Below are 21243 nucleotides of genomic sequence, written 5' to 3' on the forward strand. Positions count from 1 at the left end.
CACCTCAGCTATCCGGGGCCAGCATCCTGTGTTTCCTCAGGCTGCTTCATCAGGGGTGGCAAGGTCTGTGTTATGGTCTGAATTGTGTTCGCTCCCTCCAATTCATATGTTGAAGCCCTAACCCCCAATGTGACTGTATTTATATATCTGTATCTATGCCATATCATCTATACATTTTAAAATAGTTATCTAGCACTTTTTAAACCATAAAGATATGGAAAAAAATCCTCAGAATTTCCCTTAATGTCAAGCAAACAAGCTTTCCCATTTTTTCCTTAATATATTTGTTAACCCATTGCCAAAGGTCACAAAATACATGTGTGCCTTAGGATATTTAGGCCATCATATAATCCACACAAATGGAAAAAGTTCAAGAGCATGGCTTATTAACAGCAATGTTGGCTAACACATATCACTATTGTGTCAGATGTTGTGCTGTCACAGGTGCTTTTTCTCCATTTTGAAATTTAATTTCCATATCCTATGATGTGGTACTATTATTATCCTCATTTTACAAATAAGGAAACTGAAATTTGGAGAGATTAAGTGATTTGTCCTAAGCCACACCACTAACCAAGGACTTCAAAGAAAATAAGGCGGAGGCTAATTATGTTGCTCAGTTTGGAATTAATATTTTCTCACCAAAAATATATTTTTGGGACAAAATAATAAATATATCTTATTACATTGATTTTACAATAGGAAACGTCTCTCTCTAAGGAAAAAACTTATTTTTGTCTGCTTATCTAGTTAACCATCTAAGACAAAATGACTTCATGTGATTAGCTAGAAAAAATATTCTCGCCTATGCTGGTATTGAGTTATATTTAATACAGGTTCTCTTAGATTCTTACTTAAGTTTTCAACATTTCTTATTCCTTTACCCCATTCAACTTCCTCTTATAGAGAAAACCAAATGAAGAAAAATGGTGAAAATAAGGAGTGATGGGCTGTTAGGTATAATTATTCAGTTATCTCAGACTCTGCAGTGTCCTGGAAAATTATCATCCAGCAAATACTCACTACCGTACTGTCAAGATATGTATTTTTTTTTTTTTTACCATTACCTTGAAAGTTTCATTTTCTTGCCTCTTTTCGGAAAGAAAGGGGGAAAAGTAGAGTACAATCCCTTTGCAGCAAAGAAACAGTATTTTATGTTATCAGTGCACTTTAGCATTACTTTTTTCATTGAACAAATTTTATTTTGACATTGATAATTCTGTAGATCAACTTATACCTCAAACACCCTTTGTCAAAATTTATCAACTGACCCTGTAGGATCCTGTGTCTACTGGACTGGGTCTGAGGTAGCAGCCATGGCCCAGGGGTTCCCAGAACTTATAGTGGAACTGGGAAGATTCACAACAAAGCTTGAAGGCATTTTTCATATAGCAGATCTTACTTATAAGGTTGCTTTTGGCAGTAGCTTTGCACCACAAGAAGGGTGAGCTTTGATTCCTCCTGAGGTTGACAGCCACATCCTTGCCCCCAATCTAAAGATCTTTTAGACCCTTTAAAAGATCTTCATCTTTATGACAGACTAACCTGGAATAGAAAATAATAAATGATGTAAGGAAAGTATTAGCATCTTATTGTATTCTTATTTATTTATATGTCTCATTGAATGCTAAACTTTCTTGAGGGTACTTTTTTTTCACTTTTGTATTTTCCACCAAGAAAAATTACTTCTTGTCTACAATCAATACGTATTTATTGAACTGATCAGGAATTTCAACTGGAAAGGCACAATACAGAATTACTAAATTTCTGGTGCCTGATGACTTGGGTTTGGATTCTAACTCTGCTCTTTACTTCCTGTATGACCTGGTGCAAGTGACCAAAACTCTCTAGCTCTAATTTCCCCGACTCAAAAGTGGATTAAATGAGATAATGAATGTAAAGTACTTGGCACTTCTTAAGAGCTATTTATACAATGAGTATATACTGGGCTCCTACAATGCTTTAGGTTAGAGGTAAGTGCTGGTAATAAGAGTACAAAACAGGCGAGGTTCCTGTCTTCATGGAGCTCAAGGTAGTTGGAGAGACACACATAAAACAAATAATCACACAAATAAATTAATTACAAATTGCCATGAAAAAAAATTAAGAATTCAACGAGTGGTTGTATGAGCAGGGCCTGATATAGATTGTTGAGGAAGGATTCTCTGAGGGAGTGGCATTTAAGCTGAAACTTGAAAGATGAAGAGATTCTCTATTTCCTCTCGTTCGTCAACTCTCTAATCTGGCTTCCATCTCTCTACCTAAATAGCTCTTGCTAAGGTCACCAGTGGTTTCCATATCACTATAATATATACATCTGGCACTTTTCATCCTCTTACTTGACCTCTTAGCACTCAACGCAGTTGATCACTCCCTCCTTCTTGAGACGCTGTCTTTCCTTGGCTTCTCTAATAATAGACGCCTCCTGATCTCTTATCCTCTGACTGCCTCTTCAGTCAGGCCCCTTTGTAGGTACATTTCCTTAAGTGTTTGGACGGCCTCGCCGTGAGCTGTAATTGTGAATAAAAACGCAGTCCTTTTGAGTCATAAAAAAGAAGTGTGTACACGTGAAGGCATTTTTTCGCCCCTCTCCTGGCTTCCGGTGCGCTGTATAAAACCACGAATATAAAACTTTCCGTTTCCAGCCGAGAGGCCCCTCTCCCGCGCGCGGACAGCACCTGTCCACAAGGCAGACACGGGCATTCAACTTGACCCCAGCAGGCAGGTTTGCCCGAGGCGCGGGACGAGGCAGGGGTCAGATCTCGCGCGGTTTTCCCGACCGTCACAACCGCGCCCGCCTGAGGCGAGCCCGGCCCCGCTCCGCGCGCAATCCTCACAGTTGAGTCCTCCACCGTCCCAGCGTTCCCCGCGCCCCTACCATCGAGAGCAGCTTCCGGCGTCGCTGGTGTAGGTGGGTGAAGAAGGAGCGGGCCCTCGCCGCCCTGTGTTAGTTCCTCGCGCTCTCTCGGGCAACATGGCGGGTGTGGAGGAGGCAGCGTCCTGCGGGAGCCACCTGAATGGCGACCTGGATCCAGACGACAGGGAGGAGGGAGCTGCCTCTACGGCTGAGGAGGCGGCCAAGAAAAAAAGACGGAAGAAGAAGAAGAGTAAAGGAGCTGCCACAGGTAAAGGGAGTTTTTATGTTTTCCCAGTCCCCACCGGGATGGCCGAACGGCTCGACTCAGGCCCGGCGGGGCTGACAGGGACTAGGGACTTAGAATCCTGGACTGATTCCCAGGACTGAACGTGTGTCCGGGCCGAGCTGCAGATTCCCAGTCCCGGGGAGAGGCGGCTTCTCGCGTGGTATTAGGGACCTGGTGGGGGAGGGGTGGAGAAGAGGGTGCCTCAGCTTCTGTGGGGTCGCTGGGCCGGAGCCCCTGCATTGCCGGCGCTTAGCTCCCACGCAGACGGTGCGACGGACCTGAAGCCGTGCCCAGGGCCCAGCCCAGCCCTCTCACCTTCCTCGCGGGTTGGCCGCCTCCTCAAAAATCTGGTTCTGACCCATACTGCCGCCTCCTTGCTGGAGCAACGTGGGACATATTTTCGTCGAGGGTTGGGGGTGGAGTAACCGACTCTTAGTGCCTCAGCAGCACCTCCCCCCACCATCCCAGTTTACGGAGAGATTTGTGTGCGCGCTGCCCTTTTGGGGGGTGTGTGTATGTATGTGAATGCCCACGCGCTCTTGTCACTGAGTAGTAATAGCAGGATGTGTGGTGGTGGTGCGACTCTTCACCTGCCTAATCCCACAGTATCGTCAAGCTTTTGGGCTTTTAGGCCTGGATTATGATGCCACTTGTAGGCAGTCTGGGTAGGATATTCTGTGGCTCCGAATGGAGCTTCTCTAAATCTACTGGAAAGACAAGGACAACAGCTGAAAGTTTTCAGTTGGATTATATTATGAGTTAGAAACTTAACTATTTGATTGTGAGAAGTCAGTGTTTTTGTTGCATCAAGGCCTTGGTTTTAGGAAGAGTTATTTGTACTGTTAAAATCAGCCACAGAAAGAGTGAGAGGACAGTGGAGAAGCCAGAAGTGATGAAGTGGAGTTGAGAGAGGTTAGAGAGGGTTAACCTGTATGCTTCTTCTGAAATTTTGATTAGATGGGAGTTGAAGAGGGAGAGCTGTAGGGGCTGGGACGCTTCCAGAGCAAAATTGAATCCCAGGACATAGTCTGGCGGCTGTTTCTGGCTTTCAGATGAAATCCACTCTTCAGTTTGTCCTTTTAAGGTGTTCAGCAGACTGACCCTAATATATCTTTAACAGTTGTATCTCTCAGGATGATTTCTCTGCTGTAGCCAGCATGTCACTTCATTACGTGCTACATGGTAATACTACCTCTTTTTACGCATACATGTTACTCCTATAGCTACATTCTAATCACTTCTACAGCAAGGCCTGCTCTTGTGCTTAGCTGTTGGAGAAGTTTGTTTTTTAGTAATGGAATATCTTTTCCTACTTATTTTTATTTTACCCAGCCTGGCTTGACAATTTCTTTCTTCCCGAACCCCTGAAGCCCCCAGGGCCCCACAGAAATCCTCTTACTAAGGCCTTCAGCATTTATGGCCCATCTTAAGTCCTTGCTTGGTTAATAAAGTATTTGTTGTAGTCTAATTGTTAAATACTTTAAGAAAGTTAAAACTACTTAAGGGTAGGGAACAACTTACAGTTCAGCTCCTAGCACAGAGAATGTGTAATGAGTATTTTGTTGAATGGGCAGTACCACTTCGATATGGAAGATTTTTCTGCCATTAAATAAATTTTATTCTGCTTCAAGTAATGTTTCTGCTTTTGTTTTCTGAACACTTATCAGGAAGACTTACGTGTTTTTTAGAATCCTTAGAACATATTCTAGTGGGAAGATCTTTATTAGATTTGATTTATGTTATTATATTTGATCAGCAGAGCAACAGGAACCTGATAAAGAATCAGGAGCCTCGGTTGATGAGGTAGCAAGACAATTGGAAAGACAAGCATTGGAAGAGAAAGAAAGAGTTGATGACGATGAAGGTAAATAGTTAATTTGATTTTTGTGGTTAGGAAAGCAAGAATATATGACATTCTTTAACCGAAGCTGCTTATTTGTCCGTATAGTCCAATATTCTCTGATGTTTTACTTAATTGATGTTAAAGCCTCAATGTCATAGATGAAAAGGAAAATGTATTTAGTTATTAGCCACTCTTTAAAAAGTTGGATGTGTTGAATGCTCAAATAACACGGATCTCAACTTTAAAAATGTACTTAACAAAAGGCCGAGTAGTGGGTGAGTATTAATAAGATAAAATTGAATGACTGTTTTTTAACTAACTTTTATTGAACAACTAATATTTACTAGGCACTATCTTAGGATACTTTTCATCCATTCTCATTTTACCCTCACAAAAACCAAGCAAACAGGAAATGATAGTTATATGATTTGCCCAATGTGACACAGCTAGTTTGTGTAGACTAATAGAGCCAGAGTTTCAAACCTAGCATCTGATTCCAAGTCTATTCCTTTTACTCTATCAAAGGTACTTCTCTTTATTTTCGAAGGAGCATGTTGGAGTGCTTCTAAAATCTATTATGAGTTTCCTGACCCCAGATCCTTGTGGTATTTTGGAGCTTTTGCCAAAGATTTCCTTAAAGACAGTAACTCTTAGAATTGTAGGAATTGATGCTATCAGTAAGACAGTGGAGGGAGTGATTAGTTAGGAGAACTATTTTTATTCTACAGCCTCTTTTGGCAGAAGAGGAGATAGGGCTTTCCCATTCTTAATTATCTATTGCTGTGATCTACTGTTCTGCCTCAAGCACTGCCAGTTTGGGCTTATGCCTTCCAGTACTTAGCAACAAATACCTGCTGTACTTTATCATGTTAGGATAATGCAGAGCAGTTGTTTTTCCTTTAGAAGAATAAATTCTCTGCCTTCAAGGAGCTTACAGTCAAATTTAGTGGAAAAAAGTGCCAAGAATTGTTACCAAACCCGGACACCAGGTTGCGGCAAAGGAAAGTACAGCGTTTATTGCAAAATGCCAAGCAAGGAGAATGGGCAGCTCATGCCCAAGAGACCTGAAGGCTTTTAGAGAAGGGTTTTTAAAGGCAACATTAGAGGTGAGGGTTGCCAGGTGCCTGATCAGCTTGTGGACATTCTTCTGATTGGTTGGTTGTGCAGTAACAGGGTGACTTTTTGGGAATCTCAGTTATTAGTTTTCTGGTTTCAACTGATCTGGAGTCTGTGTGCTGGTGGTCAGCATACAGCTAACTTTTTCCACCTGGTGGGGGGTTTAGTATCTGCCAACCAACTCAAGGATATGGTTCAAGATATTATCTATAGCCCTTGAGGAGAAACTAAAGTTCCTTAACTTTGTTTTTATGGCCAAACTATTATTATTTTGTCTTGTTTGATTGTTTTCCTTTGTTCTTGCATTTTTCTCATGTCTCTGATTAAATTTGCTCTTTGGAACTCAGGGAAAGCCTAGGAGTCTAAAGCTTTTTCACAAAAGAGGTGGGAGACTTGGGGTCTGTCCCCAGGAAGGCCCCACAGGGTCCTGCTTGGTTTCAGATTCAAGGGAATAGTTAGCTTTTCTTCTCCTTAAGCAAATCTCTTGTCCATTCTGCCTTGGTTTATGCTTCAGATTATAAACATATTTTGAACTCTTAACAAGAAAGGTATTTGTAAATTCAGGATATTATAATAGATTGCTGTTGACCCACTGTGTGTAGAATATCAATCACAGTGCTAATTTGAAGACAGTGCCTGCCTTGTTTCATTGCACCTCTGCAAAGTTATATGAATCTCTTGACGTTGAAGGAGGAAATTTTGCTTGTCAGAATGGAAATCTTCAATGTACTAAAGAAGATTTTAGGAATATCAGTAGCTTTCTCCAGTTTGGGTTCATCATTTTCCTAATTCATTTTGATAATCAGGATCGACCAGTACTATTAAACTGTTGTGAGAAGTCTTTGAGAGGATGGAAAGCTAATATTTCAATATCTTTGTTCTAAAGGAAAACTGATTATTGTGGAGAGACAAAATATAGAGTTGGAAAGATATACTGGTACCTGCAATAAAATTTATTGAAATTTGGAGGTGGAATTCTGGGCTGAATGCTGATGGAAAGCTCATTGGAAGGAATGGGACTTAAAACCAAACAAAAGAGACCATTTTGGGGCAGGACAAAGTGTAGTGAACAGTGCAAACTGGCCTCATTATGAGACGATTCATTGAGGGAGCTTTTGAGCAATTTTTTCCCCGTTTTTTGTTTGTTTATTCATTATTTGTTTCCTTCCGGTTTTATTGAGCTATAACTGGCATACAGTTCTGTGTGAGTTTAACGTATACAGCATAATGATTTGACTTAGATACATCATAAAATGATTACCAAAATAAGCTTAGTGAATATCGTAGTTATTTGCTCTTAGTTATTTTAGTTATTTGTGGGTAGATTAGCATACTTCAGAAATGATTGTTGAAATTTATTGAGCAGCATTTTTAGAAATTCAGACACTTAGGTCTATTTTTGATACCTTTATTTAAAATATTTTAACTCACTGTTTAATCTTGGTCATAATCGTATTCTTTATTTTTTCTCAAAGTTTAAGTGTATGGTCATTGAGCTTCAAGCAAAGTTGTTATGAAAACCGACAGGCAGATCATGGCTATTTTGTGTATTCATTTGCCAGCTGTTTTTTGAAATAGTTCTTATTTTTGGTTATTGGGTTCTTTTGAAAATCTGAAAACTATGAACCTAGGAAAAGTAGAAATTTTTTTGTATACAATTTGATCCAGAAAGAAGGAGAACTCTTTTTCTCTAATAACAACTATGCAGGAAAAGATATTTTATTTATTTATTTATTTATATTTATTGGCTGCATCTGGTCTTAGTTGCGGCACATGGGATCTTCTTTCTTTGAGGCATGCAGGATCTTTCATTGCAGCGCACAGGCCCTTCGTTGCAGCGTGTGGGCTTCTCTCTAGTTGTGGCGCACAGGCTTAGTTGCCCTGCTCCACGTGGGATCATAGTTCCCCAACCAGGGATCGAACCTGAGTCCCCTGCATTGGAAGGCGGATTCTTTACCACTGGACCACCAGGGAAGTCCCAGGAAAAGATATTTTAAAATATGAGACCCCATTTACCTCTCATTGGATTAGGAATCAGGTGATATTCTTGGTTCAATTTTGCTGTTTATCTGTTACGATTATCTTGGGCATGTCCCTTAAACATTCCTTGTTACCTCATCGGGTTGCTTTAGGATCACATGAGGTCATGAAATACAGGTGTTTAACTGCAAAGCGTATATAAGCTGTAACTATTACTATTTCATATGAAGTCATATAGTCACTATTACAGGTATTTCAGTAACACTAGTTATTTTTCTTTTAAAAAAAAAGATGTTATTTAATACATTTTCTATTCTTAAAAATATCTTAATTCTTTTAGTAGAGTAAGTCAAAGTAAAGTTTACTAGTGCTTTTGATTGCACAAGTCAAATTCTGATACTTAAAGCTAACAGTATACAAAATTCTAAGAGTATTGGGTCAACTTTGTCGTATGCTATTTAAGATGCACTGTGTGTGGGCTTCCCTGGTGGCGCAGTGGTTAAGAATCCGCCTGCCAATGTAGGAGACACGGGTTCAAGCCCTGGTCCGGGAAGATCCCACATGCCACGGAGCAGCTAAGCCCGTGCGCCACAACTACTGAGCCTGTGCTCTAGAGCCCACGAACCACAACTACTGAGCCCACGCGCCGCATCTACTGAAGCCCTTGCGCTCTAGAGCCCATGCTCTGCAACAAGAGAAGCCACCGCAGTGAGAAGCCCGCGCACCACAACGAAGAGTAGCCCCCGCTCGCTGCAACTAGAGAAAGCCCACGCACAGCAACGAAGACCCAACACAGCCAAAACTAATAAATTTAAAAAAAAAAAAATGCACTGTGTGTGTGTGTGTGTGTGTGTGTGTGTGTGTGTGTACTTGTCTGCTTGTGCTAGTTTCGTCCCTCTGCTTATAAGGCTTAAGTGAACTTGACATGTCTTTTCTTAGATGGAGATGGTGATGGAGATGGAGCAGCGGGAAAGAAGAAGAAAAAGAAGAAGAAGAAGAGAGGACGTTAGTGTCTTTAGTTAATCCTACTTGCCAAATTAGAAGTGGTTATTAACCAGCAGGTTTGAAGAGTAGATTTAAAGTTACTTAAGATCCTGGTATATGTTAGGGAAATAAATGTAGGCTTAATAGAGGTAGAATTTAGTGACACTCACAGCTATTTGGCAAGTACTTTGGTTTAACAGTCTTGTTATTTTCTTTAGCTGTTATTCAGCCAGGGGATGTTAATAATAAATTTGTTGCATTTTACTGCATGTTAGGGATGAGTTCCTAAAAACTTTATAATTTAAAATTTGAATAATTCAAATAATTTTGTCGGTGATGACTAAAGTAATGCCACCAAGTGGTAACAGGATAAACATAGTTTGCAGTTCACCTGCCAGTTTTGATATTAAGAGATTCTTGACGAATATTTAATGAGGAGTCCCATTATTTAAAATTTGTGTATGGTGAATTTTTATTAATAACATGTATTGCACTATTTCAAATTCACTTAAAATATGATCCTACTTGTATTTTGTTTCTATAAACGATATAACCAAACGTCTTCATGGACCTGAAACTCTTAGGGAGACTAAGGGGAGACTGTATAGTATTGGGGAATAAAGGTTGGGTTGAGAATCAGAACAAGTTCTAATCTTGGATGCCCTTTGGTTATTGGGGACCATTGAGTGTCTGGCTAAACCTTCCTTTAAAATCTTCAGGCTGAAATTTTATGAATGAGAATATTGAGGGTTTGACTTTCATTTTTATCTCTGGGTTGAAATACTTAAATTATTTTTTAAGAAAGCTATTGGCTCTGCCAGCCATTCCCCTGATATGTCTCTAGGTGGAGATGGAATAGCCTTCTTTCTAGTCAGGCATTCTATCCTGGTTAGATCCTTCTACTCAGGATGTCAGTTTTGCCCCTAGCATAATCTGTATTTAATGAGCACAGATTACTTGCATTCCAGGAATCTCCAGGTATTATGATGTCATATTCCTTCCATTCAAAAATTGTTCGTAGTGTGCTTGTGAGACGTATTACCTGAGAATGGCTTGAGAAAGATCTATTTCTCCAAATACTCTAAAATTGCTTCCTAATGAAGGTAGATAAGCAGGGAGGAGCTTTAAGAGGCTGCTTTGTATTTGCCCTTGGTAGAATTCTTCCACTGACAGGTGTTTTAGTATGATGCCATCAGCCTTTGTTGTGCCTCCTCTGAGGATGTTGTTGAACTTACTGTTCATTATATTTCTTTATGAGCAGTCTTGAGAGACCCTTTTTTTCTGGTCTTAGTATCAAGAATAATTGTGCTTTTCCGAGTAATGTGTTTTATTGCAGAAGCACCATGAACTATGCAAATAACCTAGCCTTTTCTTTTTTTTTTTTTTTTTTTTTTTTGATATTGGCTACTAGAGGATTTAGAGCCAAATCTGGTTTTGTATTGGCCTTATTTCAGGTTCTATTTTAGGTTCTTTCTGTGTTTTGATTTTTGCTTTCTGATTTGTTTTGAATGTCTCTTATTTGTGTAGGCTGTCATAAATCACTTATGAAATAAGCCAAATACTGTAATCAGGGGCAGTTTACTGCCCTCATTTTCCTCATCTATAAAGTGAGAGAATTGTAAGTGATAGTTAACAATAACTGCAATACAGATATTTATAATCATAGTTTTAGATAATAACTTGGACATAGTATGTTATAAGTTTCAAAGGTTATCCAAGATTTCACCTAGTTCCTCATTTTGTAGATGAGGAAACTGAGGCTTGGCGCATTTAGGCATTTGTCCAAGTCACAGCTAATAAGTGGTAAAGGCTAGGCTTCAACTTATTTCAATGACAAATTCTTTATTTTTTTCTCTAATGAACTTTTTGAGTCCTTTAACTATCTTGTCTTAATAATTTGTGGACAATATAAAAGGCATCTTTACTAGATTTGTAGATGAAATATAAAGCTGAGGATGATAATACTTTGGTTGACAGAAATCAAGATTTCAAAAGAAAACTGAGACAATAGGCTAATATTAACAAGCTGAAATTTAAATGAGTATATATAAAGTGAGTATAAGGTGATAGAATCCTAAGGATTTTGAGTGCTTACACAGTGTGAACCAAAAAGCTAGGAATCTTAACCTTTCAGTAGCAGTAGGATTTTTAGAGTCAACAGTGTATTCTTATACTAATTGTACCTTATTTGAACTATTAATAGAAGTCAATTCTAGTACCAACTTAAAAGGAACATTGACAGGGTTGGAGAATATGAGTGAAAGTGTTAAGAACCGCATCCCTTAAAGTCGTTTCTCATCAGAGAGAGGAAGGAAGCAGTAGAAATGAAAAGTAAATTTTTTTTAACTGCAAAGAGTTAAGTAGAACTAACAGATGAAAGTAACAGGGAGATTAGTGTTGGAAGAGCTTTCTAACAGTTAAAGTTCTCCCCAAATGAATGTATTTTAGCTTGGGAATAGTGATTGCCTCCGCTGTCAGGCACTTAGTGCCATCCGTCAGGGGTGTTAGAGGATTCCTGGATTTGAGTGTGAAGCTAAATTAGATGACCTTTAAGGTCGTTTTTGATTTCAAATTCTAAATGTTCCCTCTTCGGAGGAACCTAAAACAGCATTCCCCAAGTTTACTTGTCCATAGAACACTTCTAAACATTATATAAAAAAGAGGAAAACGGTGGGTGTTTGTGAAATATTGAATATTCAGATTAAAAGAGGGAACCAAAAAATGGTTCTGTAGATAAATGATTTGGCTCAGTAAATTGTCATATTTTTCTTTATATGCGTCCTTTTATTTCCCATTGCAGAACAAAAAAATCTAAAATATGTGTTAAAATTTCAGATAAAAACCCATAAGACTGGTTAAAATCAAAAGAAAACCACACACTTCAACTCAGTAGTTGTTACATGTTGCAGGTATACATTGAAAGTCATATATTATTGCATAAATTAAGTCTTATGTAACTTCCTGACAGTCCTTGGATACAGCACTTGTTACTAAAAGAAAGTTCTTTGTAGAATAAGAACTATATAAGAACTAGTTCTTATGCATTTAAACAGATTTTTAGAAGACACATCTCTAAATATTTTTAAAAGCATTTTGGAACACTGGTGTCTTAGAATATAGTTTGGGAAATAATGTGTCCTTAAAACATATGCTAAGTACTGTAACTTTTTTCAAGTATCTGGAAATTTGTATATGGCTACCTAAAGTCTTTTAGCCCTGGGGTATGTATACATACTAATATACTATGTATGTATGTATACATGGTATACATACTATGTATACTAACTTTTATACATAATATACCCTTCGAATAAGTTTTTTACCTATTTTATTAATACACAATAGCTTTATATTTTTACTTTATCGCTGTAGGATTTCTTTTTTATTTTCTTGTTGCTTCTTTGATTTTTATTTGTGAAAGCCAGCCTCTGTATGCTATTCCATTTCCAGTATAGTAAATGAAGACAAAAACATTAAAAGTGTTCTTTGTGCCAAGGCATATACTATTTAAATACATAATGGAGTTCTGAGGAGTTGAATATTTTTATTCCCAAGTAATTAATTATAAATCAGGAGGTGGCTATTGTGGTGAAATATCTTGTTTTTAACTGTAAATTGATACCAGGGAGGCTCCTTAAAGTCAGGACATATAATAACAAATAGGAACTGAGAAAAACTAATGCTAACTGCTTAATTTTGTTTTTAACTACAGAAGTTAATGCTTTATTTGTATCTCACAGCAAAAGTTCAAACAGACCCTCCCTCAGTTCCAATATGTGACCTGTATCCTAATGGTGTATTTCCCAAAGGACAAGAATGCGAGTACCCACCCACACAAGATGGGTAAGGATCATAAAATAACTTCCAATTTGACTTTTGAAAGTTGTAGTTTAGCAATAAAGCAGATTTGATTTTTCTTAGGACTTTGCTCCACTACCTTAATAAAAAAGCTTATGAATTTGTTGCAGAGAAGATACAGTAGAAGCCCTCTTATCCAAAATGATTGGGACCAGTAGTTGGTTAATCTTTATTGATAAAAGTTAACTTAAAACAAACATTTGTTTTTCATCATTCTTGATCTTTGAGCATGGATTGCATTGAACTCCACTTTTTTTTTTTTCCATGGGCTGAATCCATAATGCATTGTCTGGTCTGTTCCATTTTGAGTTTCTGTGAACAGTAAGAACTAAGTAATCTGTGGGCTGATGCCTGTATCTACATTTTTTTTTTCCTGAAATCATTTACAGTTCCATTTGACAGAAGTATTTTTTGACGACTTGCCTTTATTGAAACTTCTCTGAGTAGTCAACTTAGTTTTCATAGAAACAATTCTTTTTATGTAATGTATAATTAAACTACATAATTACAGTAACAAGTACAGATGACTTACACAGGTTTGGGCACAGATAACCTGATTCTTGGAAGTGTTCTGAAAGAATGCATTTTATTTGGTTAGCAGACACTTGAAGTGGCATTATGTAGACTAGTTAAGTGCCTGGAAGCTGGGACCTAACTGCATTTGAATCCCAGTTCTAACACTTATTAGCTTTGTGACTTGGGCAAGTAATTTATCATGTCTGTGCTTTCATTTCCTCATCCATAAAATGGGCTCTGCAAAGGGTTGTTGTGAGGAATAATATACGTAAAGCATTTAGAAGAGTGACAGACACGTAGTAAGCATTAGGTAAGTGTTAGCTGCTGTTATTATTATTCAGAACAGGAACCTAGCCACTAGTATTCAGAATACAGTGGGCATTGGTTCGTATGGTTTACAGGGGGATCAGGAGCATTGGTTAATCCAGTGGTTGCAATAGTTGGTTAAGAAAGCTTCTACTGTAGCAATGTTTCTTTGACCTGTAAAGACATCATTGTTTTTCTTTAAACTTAGAAAGGAACATGATGTTATATTTTATGGCATGGGCATCTTTTCTTTGAATTTGAATACATAAATCACTATCCCTGTCTTAAAACATTTATTTTTAAAGTGTTACAAACATGCAGTTTTATATTAATTACATAAATTTTCATAGTACATATGATGTGATGACACTTATTTTTTAATATAATCTTTTTTTTTTTTTTTTTTTTTTTTGTTTCCTCTTCCTTCCCAACCCATGTAACCACCTAGCAGGTAGCCTTCCATATGTTTTATGCTCATGTATGTGTACATCTATCTCTGTTTGTGTAAGGAGAGTGTTTTGGTCGTTATTTGTTTACAAAAACAGAATCGTAGGCACACTTTCCTCCTCCTTGCCTTTCTCATCAGGGCTGCGTCTTGGAAGTCCCTCTAAGTCAATCAGAATAGCTCTGTTATTCTTTAGAATGGCTTCATAATCTGTGGCATGAATATACCGTACTTTATTCCACCATTTTGTAATTGATGAGCATTCACTTTGCCTCCAGTTATTTTTTTTGCTGTTATAAACCATTTGCAATAAAGATCTCTTTTAAGTATATACATATATGTGTTTTGGGAATACACATATATATCTCCTTATGTGCTGGCAGTTTTATTATGTGATAGTTCTCCAGGAGTGAGATTGCTGAATCAAAGAATATATTAATACTTTATGATTCCCAGATTGCTAGTGATTTTTGAGCATCTTTTGATTATTGGCTTTATTCTTTTGCTCTTGCAGAAGTGTAAAGATTATACTTTTATTTTATTTTATTTTTTATTGGGGTATAGTTGTTTTACAATGTTGTGTTAGTTTCTGCTGTACAGCGAAGTGAAGTAGAGTTCCCTGTGCTATATAGCAGGTTCTTATTAGTTATCTATTTATACATATAAGTGTATACATGTCAATCCCAATCTCCCAATTCATCCCACCCCCACCCCCCACTTTCCCCCCTTGGTGTCCATACATTTGTTCTCTACATCTGTGTCTCTGTTTCTGCCCTGCAAACCGGTTCATCTGTACCATTTTTCTAGATTCCACATATATGTGTTAATATACGATATTTGTTTTTCTGACTTACTTCACTCTGTATGACAGTCTCTAGGTCCATTCATGTCTCTACAAATGAGCCAATTTCGTTCCTTTCTATGGCTGAGTAATATTCCATTGTATATATGTACCACATCTTCTTTATCCATTTGTCTGTTGATGGGCATTTAAAGATTTTAAATAACAGTATATATTCATATTTTGTACTTCTGGGTTCCTAGCAGTCTCTTCTATTTTCTCAAACTCTTATTTTTTGTTTTATTACATCTTTAATTGGTCTAGAATTTTTTGTCTAAGGTTGGGAGTGCTAATTTTACTTTCTTTCAAATGGATAGCTAGTTGTGCTAGAATTGTTTCTTAAGTAGTTCATTCTATTTAATTGAATGACCACTTTTGCCATATACTATTCTTATATAATGGAACTCTGTTACCTTATATAATGGAACCAATTTCTGTATTATTTATTCTGTTCCACTCATCTATTTGTCTATTTCTATACTAATACTGTTTATTTTGATAATTTGTTAAGTCAGTTGTTTCTCCTCTGCCACGCAACCTAACCAAACAGTTCTATTTTTACTTTTCTCAGCTACTTTTGGTCATATTTTTAGTTTTAATACACATACCCACAGAAAAATGCCTTTCTTATTGGAATCACATCATACTTACGTATGTTTCAGAAAACTGACAGTTGTATCACATTGACTTATCCATTGTCATTGTATATTTTCCAACTTATTCTGATTTTTTTTTTTAAATGTAGGTCCTGTCCCTTTTTTGTTAAGTTTGTTCTTAAGTGTTCTATGGTTTTGTTACTGATGTGAATGAGATATTTTTATTCCCATTTCCATTTCTGTTTTCTTATTGCTAAAGGGGAAGAAAGCCATAGATTTCCTATACTTGTTAACACACTGTTAATATTTTTAACAACATGAATATGGTGGAACACTTGAAGTAATGTTTAATATAAGAAAAAATAATTGGGATTTTGTAAATCTTAGAAACTACCTTTTCCTTTTTGCTATCATTTTCTAATGCAAACTAAACATTGTATAGGTGGAATAAGTTCCGTTTTTGAAACAATACAGGAAGATATTAATTATATATTATAATATCTCTTGGGATAATACTTTTCTTAAATATTGAAAGCAATGTTGTGTGCTGTCCTGGAGAAATACAAAAGAAATTAAGATACTGTGGTTATGTTTGTTCTTTAGTAAATCTCAATTTTTTTGAGATTCATATAATCAGTTTTGACTACTTGCAAATAGATTACAATCAACATTCTTACGGATTTGGTAAAGTATTAAATATAATTTTGTATCTTGCCTTCCTTGATTGAAAATTACATGAATTATTACAAAGAACTTACTTGTGTAACTGCCACCCAGGTTGAGTGCATTATGTTAACTTTTTATTTTGAAGTAATTTCATACTTAACAGAAGTAGTTCCATTCTGTGAGCCTAGTACACAGAACTCCTGCATACCTTTCTCAGAGTATCTTTAACACTTTGTCACATTTGCTTTATCGTTCTTAATCTCAATAGAATATGACACTTATGTATAATACACAAATAACACTCCATTTTCTCCTTGGAAGATAGAAAGAAGGCAAATGTGGAAAAATGTTATATTGGTGAATCTGTACACATACTGTTTTTCTGAAGTATTTGAGAAAAGGTTGTGCATTTTGGGGTGGGTTACTAGATAAGTAGATCTTGTGTCCTTTTCAGGGTTGTCAAATATGAAGGCACACGATGTTAATTTCTTTCACTTGGATAAGGTATTAACCAGTTTCTCTATTATATCATTATTGTTTTTCCTCTTGTAATTAGTACTTTGTGGGAAATTATTTTGAGAATGTAAATATCTCATGCCTTAGGAACATCTTCCTTACGTGTAGAAATCCATGATTTTTTAATCAGTTTTTACTAGGATGGTTTTTGCTCTTTAAAAAAATTTAACATTCTGTGTGCATTTCCTGTCATTAAAATTTTTTGAAACCAATTTTAATAGCTATAATGCTGTTCTGTTCTGTATCTAGCACAATTTTATTAGCTATTACCGTATTTTTGAACATTAATACTGTTTTCAGTTTTTTGCCACTAGAAAAATTTCTGTGATGAACATCTTATACATTAATTGGATCTGATTTTTCCCTTTTTCTAGATCTCTAGAAATAGAACAAAGAATTATTTTGAAATTCTTGATATATATTTCTAAATTCAGTAGGCAGTTTTTTGAGACACTTGTTAATTTTACAAGCAATACATGTTCATTATAGGACAGTTAGGAAATACAGATAAGCAAAAAAAAAGTAAAAATTTCCTTAATTCTGCCTGTGATTTAAAACCACTGTTTACTGTCTACTATTAGTTTTACTGTATTTGATCACTTGGTTAATGTGGTGACAGCCAGCTGTTTCTTTTTTAAAGGTACTTTGTTCTTTCTGCAGTTTCCAAGTAATCTTGGAAATCTTGTGGGATACTTTGGTACTGTTGGAAAATCCTTTTTTTAACAACCTTTCACTTAATTATTTTAATATCCATTGATGATCCTTGCTTTATCAGTTATTTTATGAGGACTTAATAATGGTGAATTTCTAATTCTGTCATGCCTTCTACATTTATTTGCTGACATTATTCTATAAGAAGAATTTTCCTTTACCAGCTGGGGATCAACTATAATTTCTTCTTATAGGCAGTTAAACATGCTTTCTCTCTCTCTCTCTCTTTTTTTCTTTTTTGGGCCGTGCCTCGTGGGTTGTGGGATCTTAGTTCCCCAACCAGGGATTGGACCCAGGCCTTTGGCAGTGAGAGCTCGGAGTCCTACCCCTGGACCGCCAGGGAGTTCCTTTTTTTTTCTCTTTAAATACCAGTTTCCAGAGGAAGGAATTGGTGTCATATCTGCATCATTCTTAACTATTTCTGGGCTAAAGATATGTATTTTTTTATAGATATGCATTTTAAATGGTTTTTGTAAATGTGTCATATAGTGCTTTAAGAATGCACATATAATCACTTTTAAGTTATCTGTGCAATGAGTTCAGAAACATTTATGACTATTAGAAATTAATAGTCAGATACCTTTGTATCTTTTGGTTTTACTTATATTTTTCTGCTTTTAATACATCCACCAGTAAAGATGATGAAATATTAAAAAGACTCAGAAATATCAAAGAGGTGCGAAGAATTTACATACTCTATATTATTATTATTTTAAAATATTTATCTATTAATTTTTGGCTGCGTTGGGTCTTAGTCGTGGCACGTGGGATCTTTCATTGTGGCGTGCAGTCTCTTCATTGCAGCACATGGGCCCTCTAGTATAGCGTGTGTGCTTAGTTGCCCCACAGCATGTGGGATCTTAGTTCCCCGACCAGGGATCGAACCCATGTCCCTTGCGTTGGAAGGTGGATTCTTAACCACTCGACCACCAGGGAAGTCCCTATATATTGTATAAACACTTCCTATAAAGATTCTCTTTCAAGCAGTTGTTTTGTTAGTTTTGTTTTACAGACATAATTTTTTTTAAAGGCATGCCTCACCTGACTCTCAGTTTAATTAACTGCCTTTTGGAATAATTGGTATGACTTAGAATGATTTTTTTCATCTTATTTATAAATTTTTGTTAAATAGACTGTCAAAAAATCAAATTTAGGAAAAGGGAAAACTCCTTCATAATCTTTCTCTTTCATTTGGGCCTGTAATTATAATTATAGACCCTGGCAGTAAGCTCTCAGATATCACTGATGACTTTCAACTTGAACTCAAGACTTAGCAAAAGAATTTATTTAATTCAATTGATTGATAGTTCTTTACTAACAATGCAGAACATTCCATAATCTTTTGAAGAATCCACTGCTTCTAAGAGTTAGCCAGGAACTTTCCTGGCGGTCCAGTGGTTAAGACTCCATGCTTCCACTGCAAGGGGTGCGGGTTCGATCCCTGGTCAGGGAACTAAGATCCCACATGCCACCCTGAGGCCAAAAAAAAAGAATCAGCCATTCAACCTTCAGAAGTGTAAAATAGTCATGAGATCTATTGATTTCAGTATTGGGGATCTTTATTGTATCATGTTCTGATTCTAAAATGTCAAATAGCATTTGAAATTTAATTACACTTATGTTTTAACCTATAAGAAGTCGATTTGAAGAATCTTTTTTTTTTATTTTTTTATTTTTACAAGAGATAAATAGACTGACACCAAGCATTGTACATGGATGACCACAACAAAAGCAACAATGATTGCAATTACCAAACATGAAACACATTCATACTATGTCATAATATTGACATTCAGTCCAGTAATCCTCCACTGTAACAGCTCCTTAACTTTGCAGTGAAAATTGATTTGTGTATTCTTTGCCTCTGAGTCCTTGTGGGATTTTTTTTTTTTAATTCAGACAGAAAGTCACAAAAATTATACTCATCCTCATCAGTTCACTCAGTCCCATGTAATTAATTGTTTTTTTCATCTTGATCTTTTGTTAGCACTTTTATGAGTTCATCAGTTTTTCATTAGAGTTCTGAAAATGCTTATTCATTCAGTTCAGCAGTACAGTCAGTTACCAGAAACCTGTACTTGTCAGAGTCTTTTCCATGAATTTCTTGAAGATGAAACCCTTTTATAGGAACATATTTGCAAAAGCATCAGAGTACACTCAGACCTGTCTGTAAATGACAAAAGACTTAAAAATGACCACAGTTAAAAGATTTGATGAAAGTTCATAATAATGCAGTTGACAAGAAAATTACTTATTTCTGAGATATACATTTTAAAGTAATAACTAGGATTATGACTGATAACATTATACCAGAACATATAAAATTTTTAGAAATTTCATGTAATGTCTGAAACATTTATATTAACATATTTCCATACAAATAACCCAATGAAAGTTTAGTATTAGTTGTTTTGTTTGTTTTTTTATACTGCAGGTTCTTATTAGGCATCAATTTTATACACATCAGTGTATACATGTCAATCCCAATCGCCCAATTCAGCACACCACCATCCCCACCCCACTGCAGTTTTCCCCCCTTAGTGTCCATATGTCCGTTCTCTACATCTGTGTCTCAACTTCTGCCCTGCAAACCGGCTCATCTGTACCATTTTTCTAGGTTCCACATACATGCGTTAATAAACGATATTTGTTTTTCTCTTTCTGACTTACTTCACTCTGTATGACAGTCTCTAGATCCATCCACGTCTCAACAAATGACTCAATTTCGTTTTTTTTTATGGCTGAGTAATATTCCATTGTATATATGTACCACATCTTCTTTATCCTTTCGTCTGTTGATGGGCATTTAGGTTGTTGCTTCCATGACCTGGCTATTGTAAATAGTGCTGTAATGAACATTTGGGTGCATGTGTCTTTTTGAATTACGGTTTTCTCTGGGTGTATGCCCAGTAGTGGGATTGCTGGGTCATATGGTAATTCTATTTTTAGTTCTTTAAGGAACCTCCATATTGTTCTCCATAGGGGCTGTATCAATTTACATTCCCACCAACAGTGTAAGAGGGTTCCCTTTTCTCCACACCCTCTCCAGCATTTGTTGTTTGTAGATTTTCTGATGATGCCCATTCTAACTGGTGTGAGGTGATACCTCATTGTAGTTTTGATTTGCATTTCTCTAATAATTAGTGATGTTGAGCATCTTTTCATGTGCTTCGTGGCCGTCTGTATGTCTTCTTTGGAGAAATGTCTATTTAGGTCTTCTGCCCATTTTTGGATTGGGGTGTTTGTTTCTTTAATATTGAGCTGAATGAGCTGTTTATATATTTTGGAGATTAATCCTTTGTCCGTTGATTCATTTGCAAATATTTTCTCCCATTCTGAGGGTCGTCGTTTCGTCTTGTTTATGATTTCCTTTGCTGTGCAAAAGCTTTGAAGTTTCATTAGGTCCCATTTGTTTATTTTTGGTTTTAGTTCCATTACTCTAGGAGGTGGATCAAAAAAGATCTTGCTGTGGTTTATGTCAAAGAGTGTTCTTCCTATGTTTTCCTCTAAGAGTTTTATAGTGTCCAGTCTTACATTTAGGTCTCTAATCCATTTTGAGTTTATTTTTGTGTATGGTGTTAGGGAGTATTCTAATTTCATTCTTTTACATGTAGCTGTCCAGTATTCCCAGCACCACTTACTGAAGAGACTGTCTTTTCTCCATTGTATATCTTTGCCTCCTTTGTCATAGATTAGTTGACCATAGGTGCGTGGGTTTATCT

General features: G+C 36.6%; 1 protein-coding gene across 4 annotated transcripts in view; it reads left to right on the forward strand.

The window, feature by feature from the left end:
• Nucleotides 1–2876: 2876 nt before the first annotated feature.
• Nucleotides 2877–21243, forward strand: part of METAP2 (methionyl aminopeptidase 2) — a 33225-nt gene continuing 14858 nt past the window's right edge. The window contains exons 1-4 of one of the 4 annotated variants that reach the window (XM_068560698.1): nt 2877–3125; nt 4900–5007; nt 9022–9087; nt 12807–12909. In XM_068560698.1, the coding sequence (XP_068416799.1) occupies nt 2975–3125; nt 4900–5007; nt 9022–9087; nt 12807–12909 (428 nt within the window). In that variant the 5' untranslated portion in view covers nt 2877–2974. The remainder of the gene's footprint in view (nt 3126–4899; nt 5008–9021; nt 9088–12806; nt 12910–21243) is intronic. The other 3 variants (XM_068560695.1, XM_068560696.1, XM_068560697.1) reach the window with 3 other exon arrangements.

This window comes from Eschrichtius robustus, chromosome 13 (assembly GCF_028021215.1).
Source record: "Eschrichtius robustus isolate mEscRob2 chromosome 13, mEscRob2.pri, whole genome shotgun sequence".
Classification (NCBI taxonomy): domain Eukaryota; kingdom Metazoa; phylum Chordata; class Mammalia; order Artiodactyla; family Eschrichtiidae; genus Eschrichtius; species Eschrichtius robustus.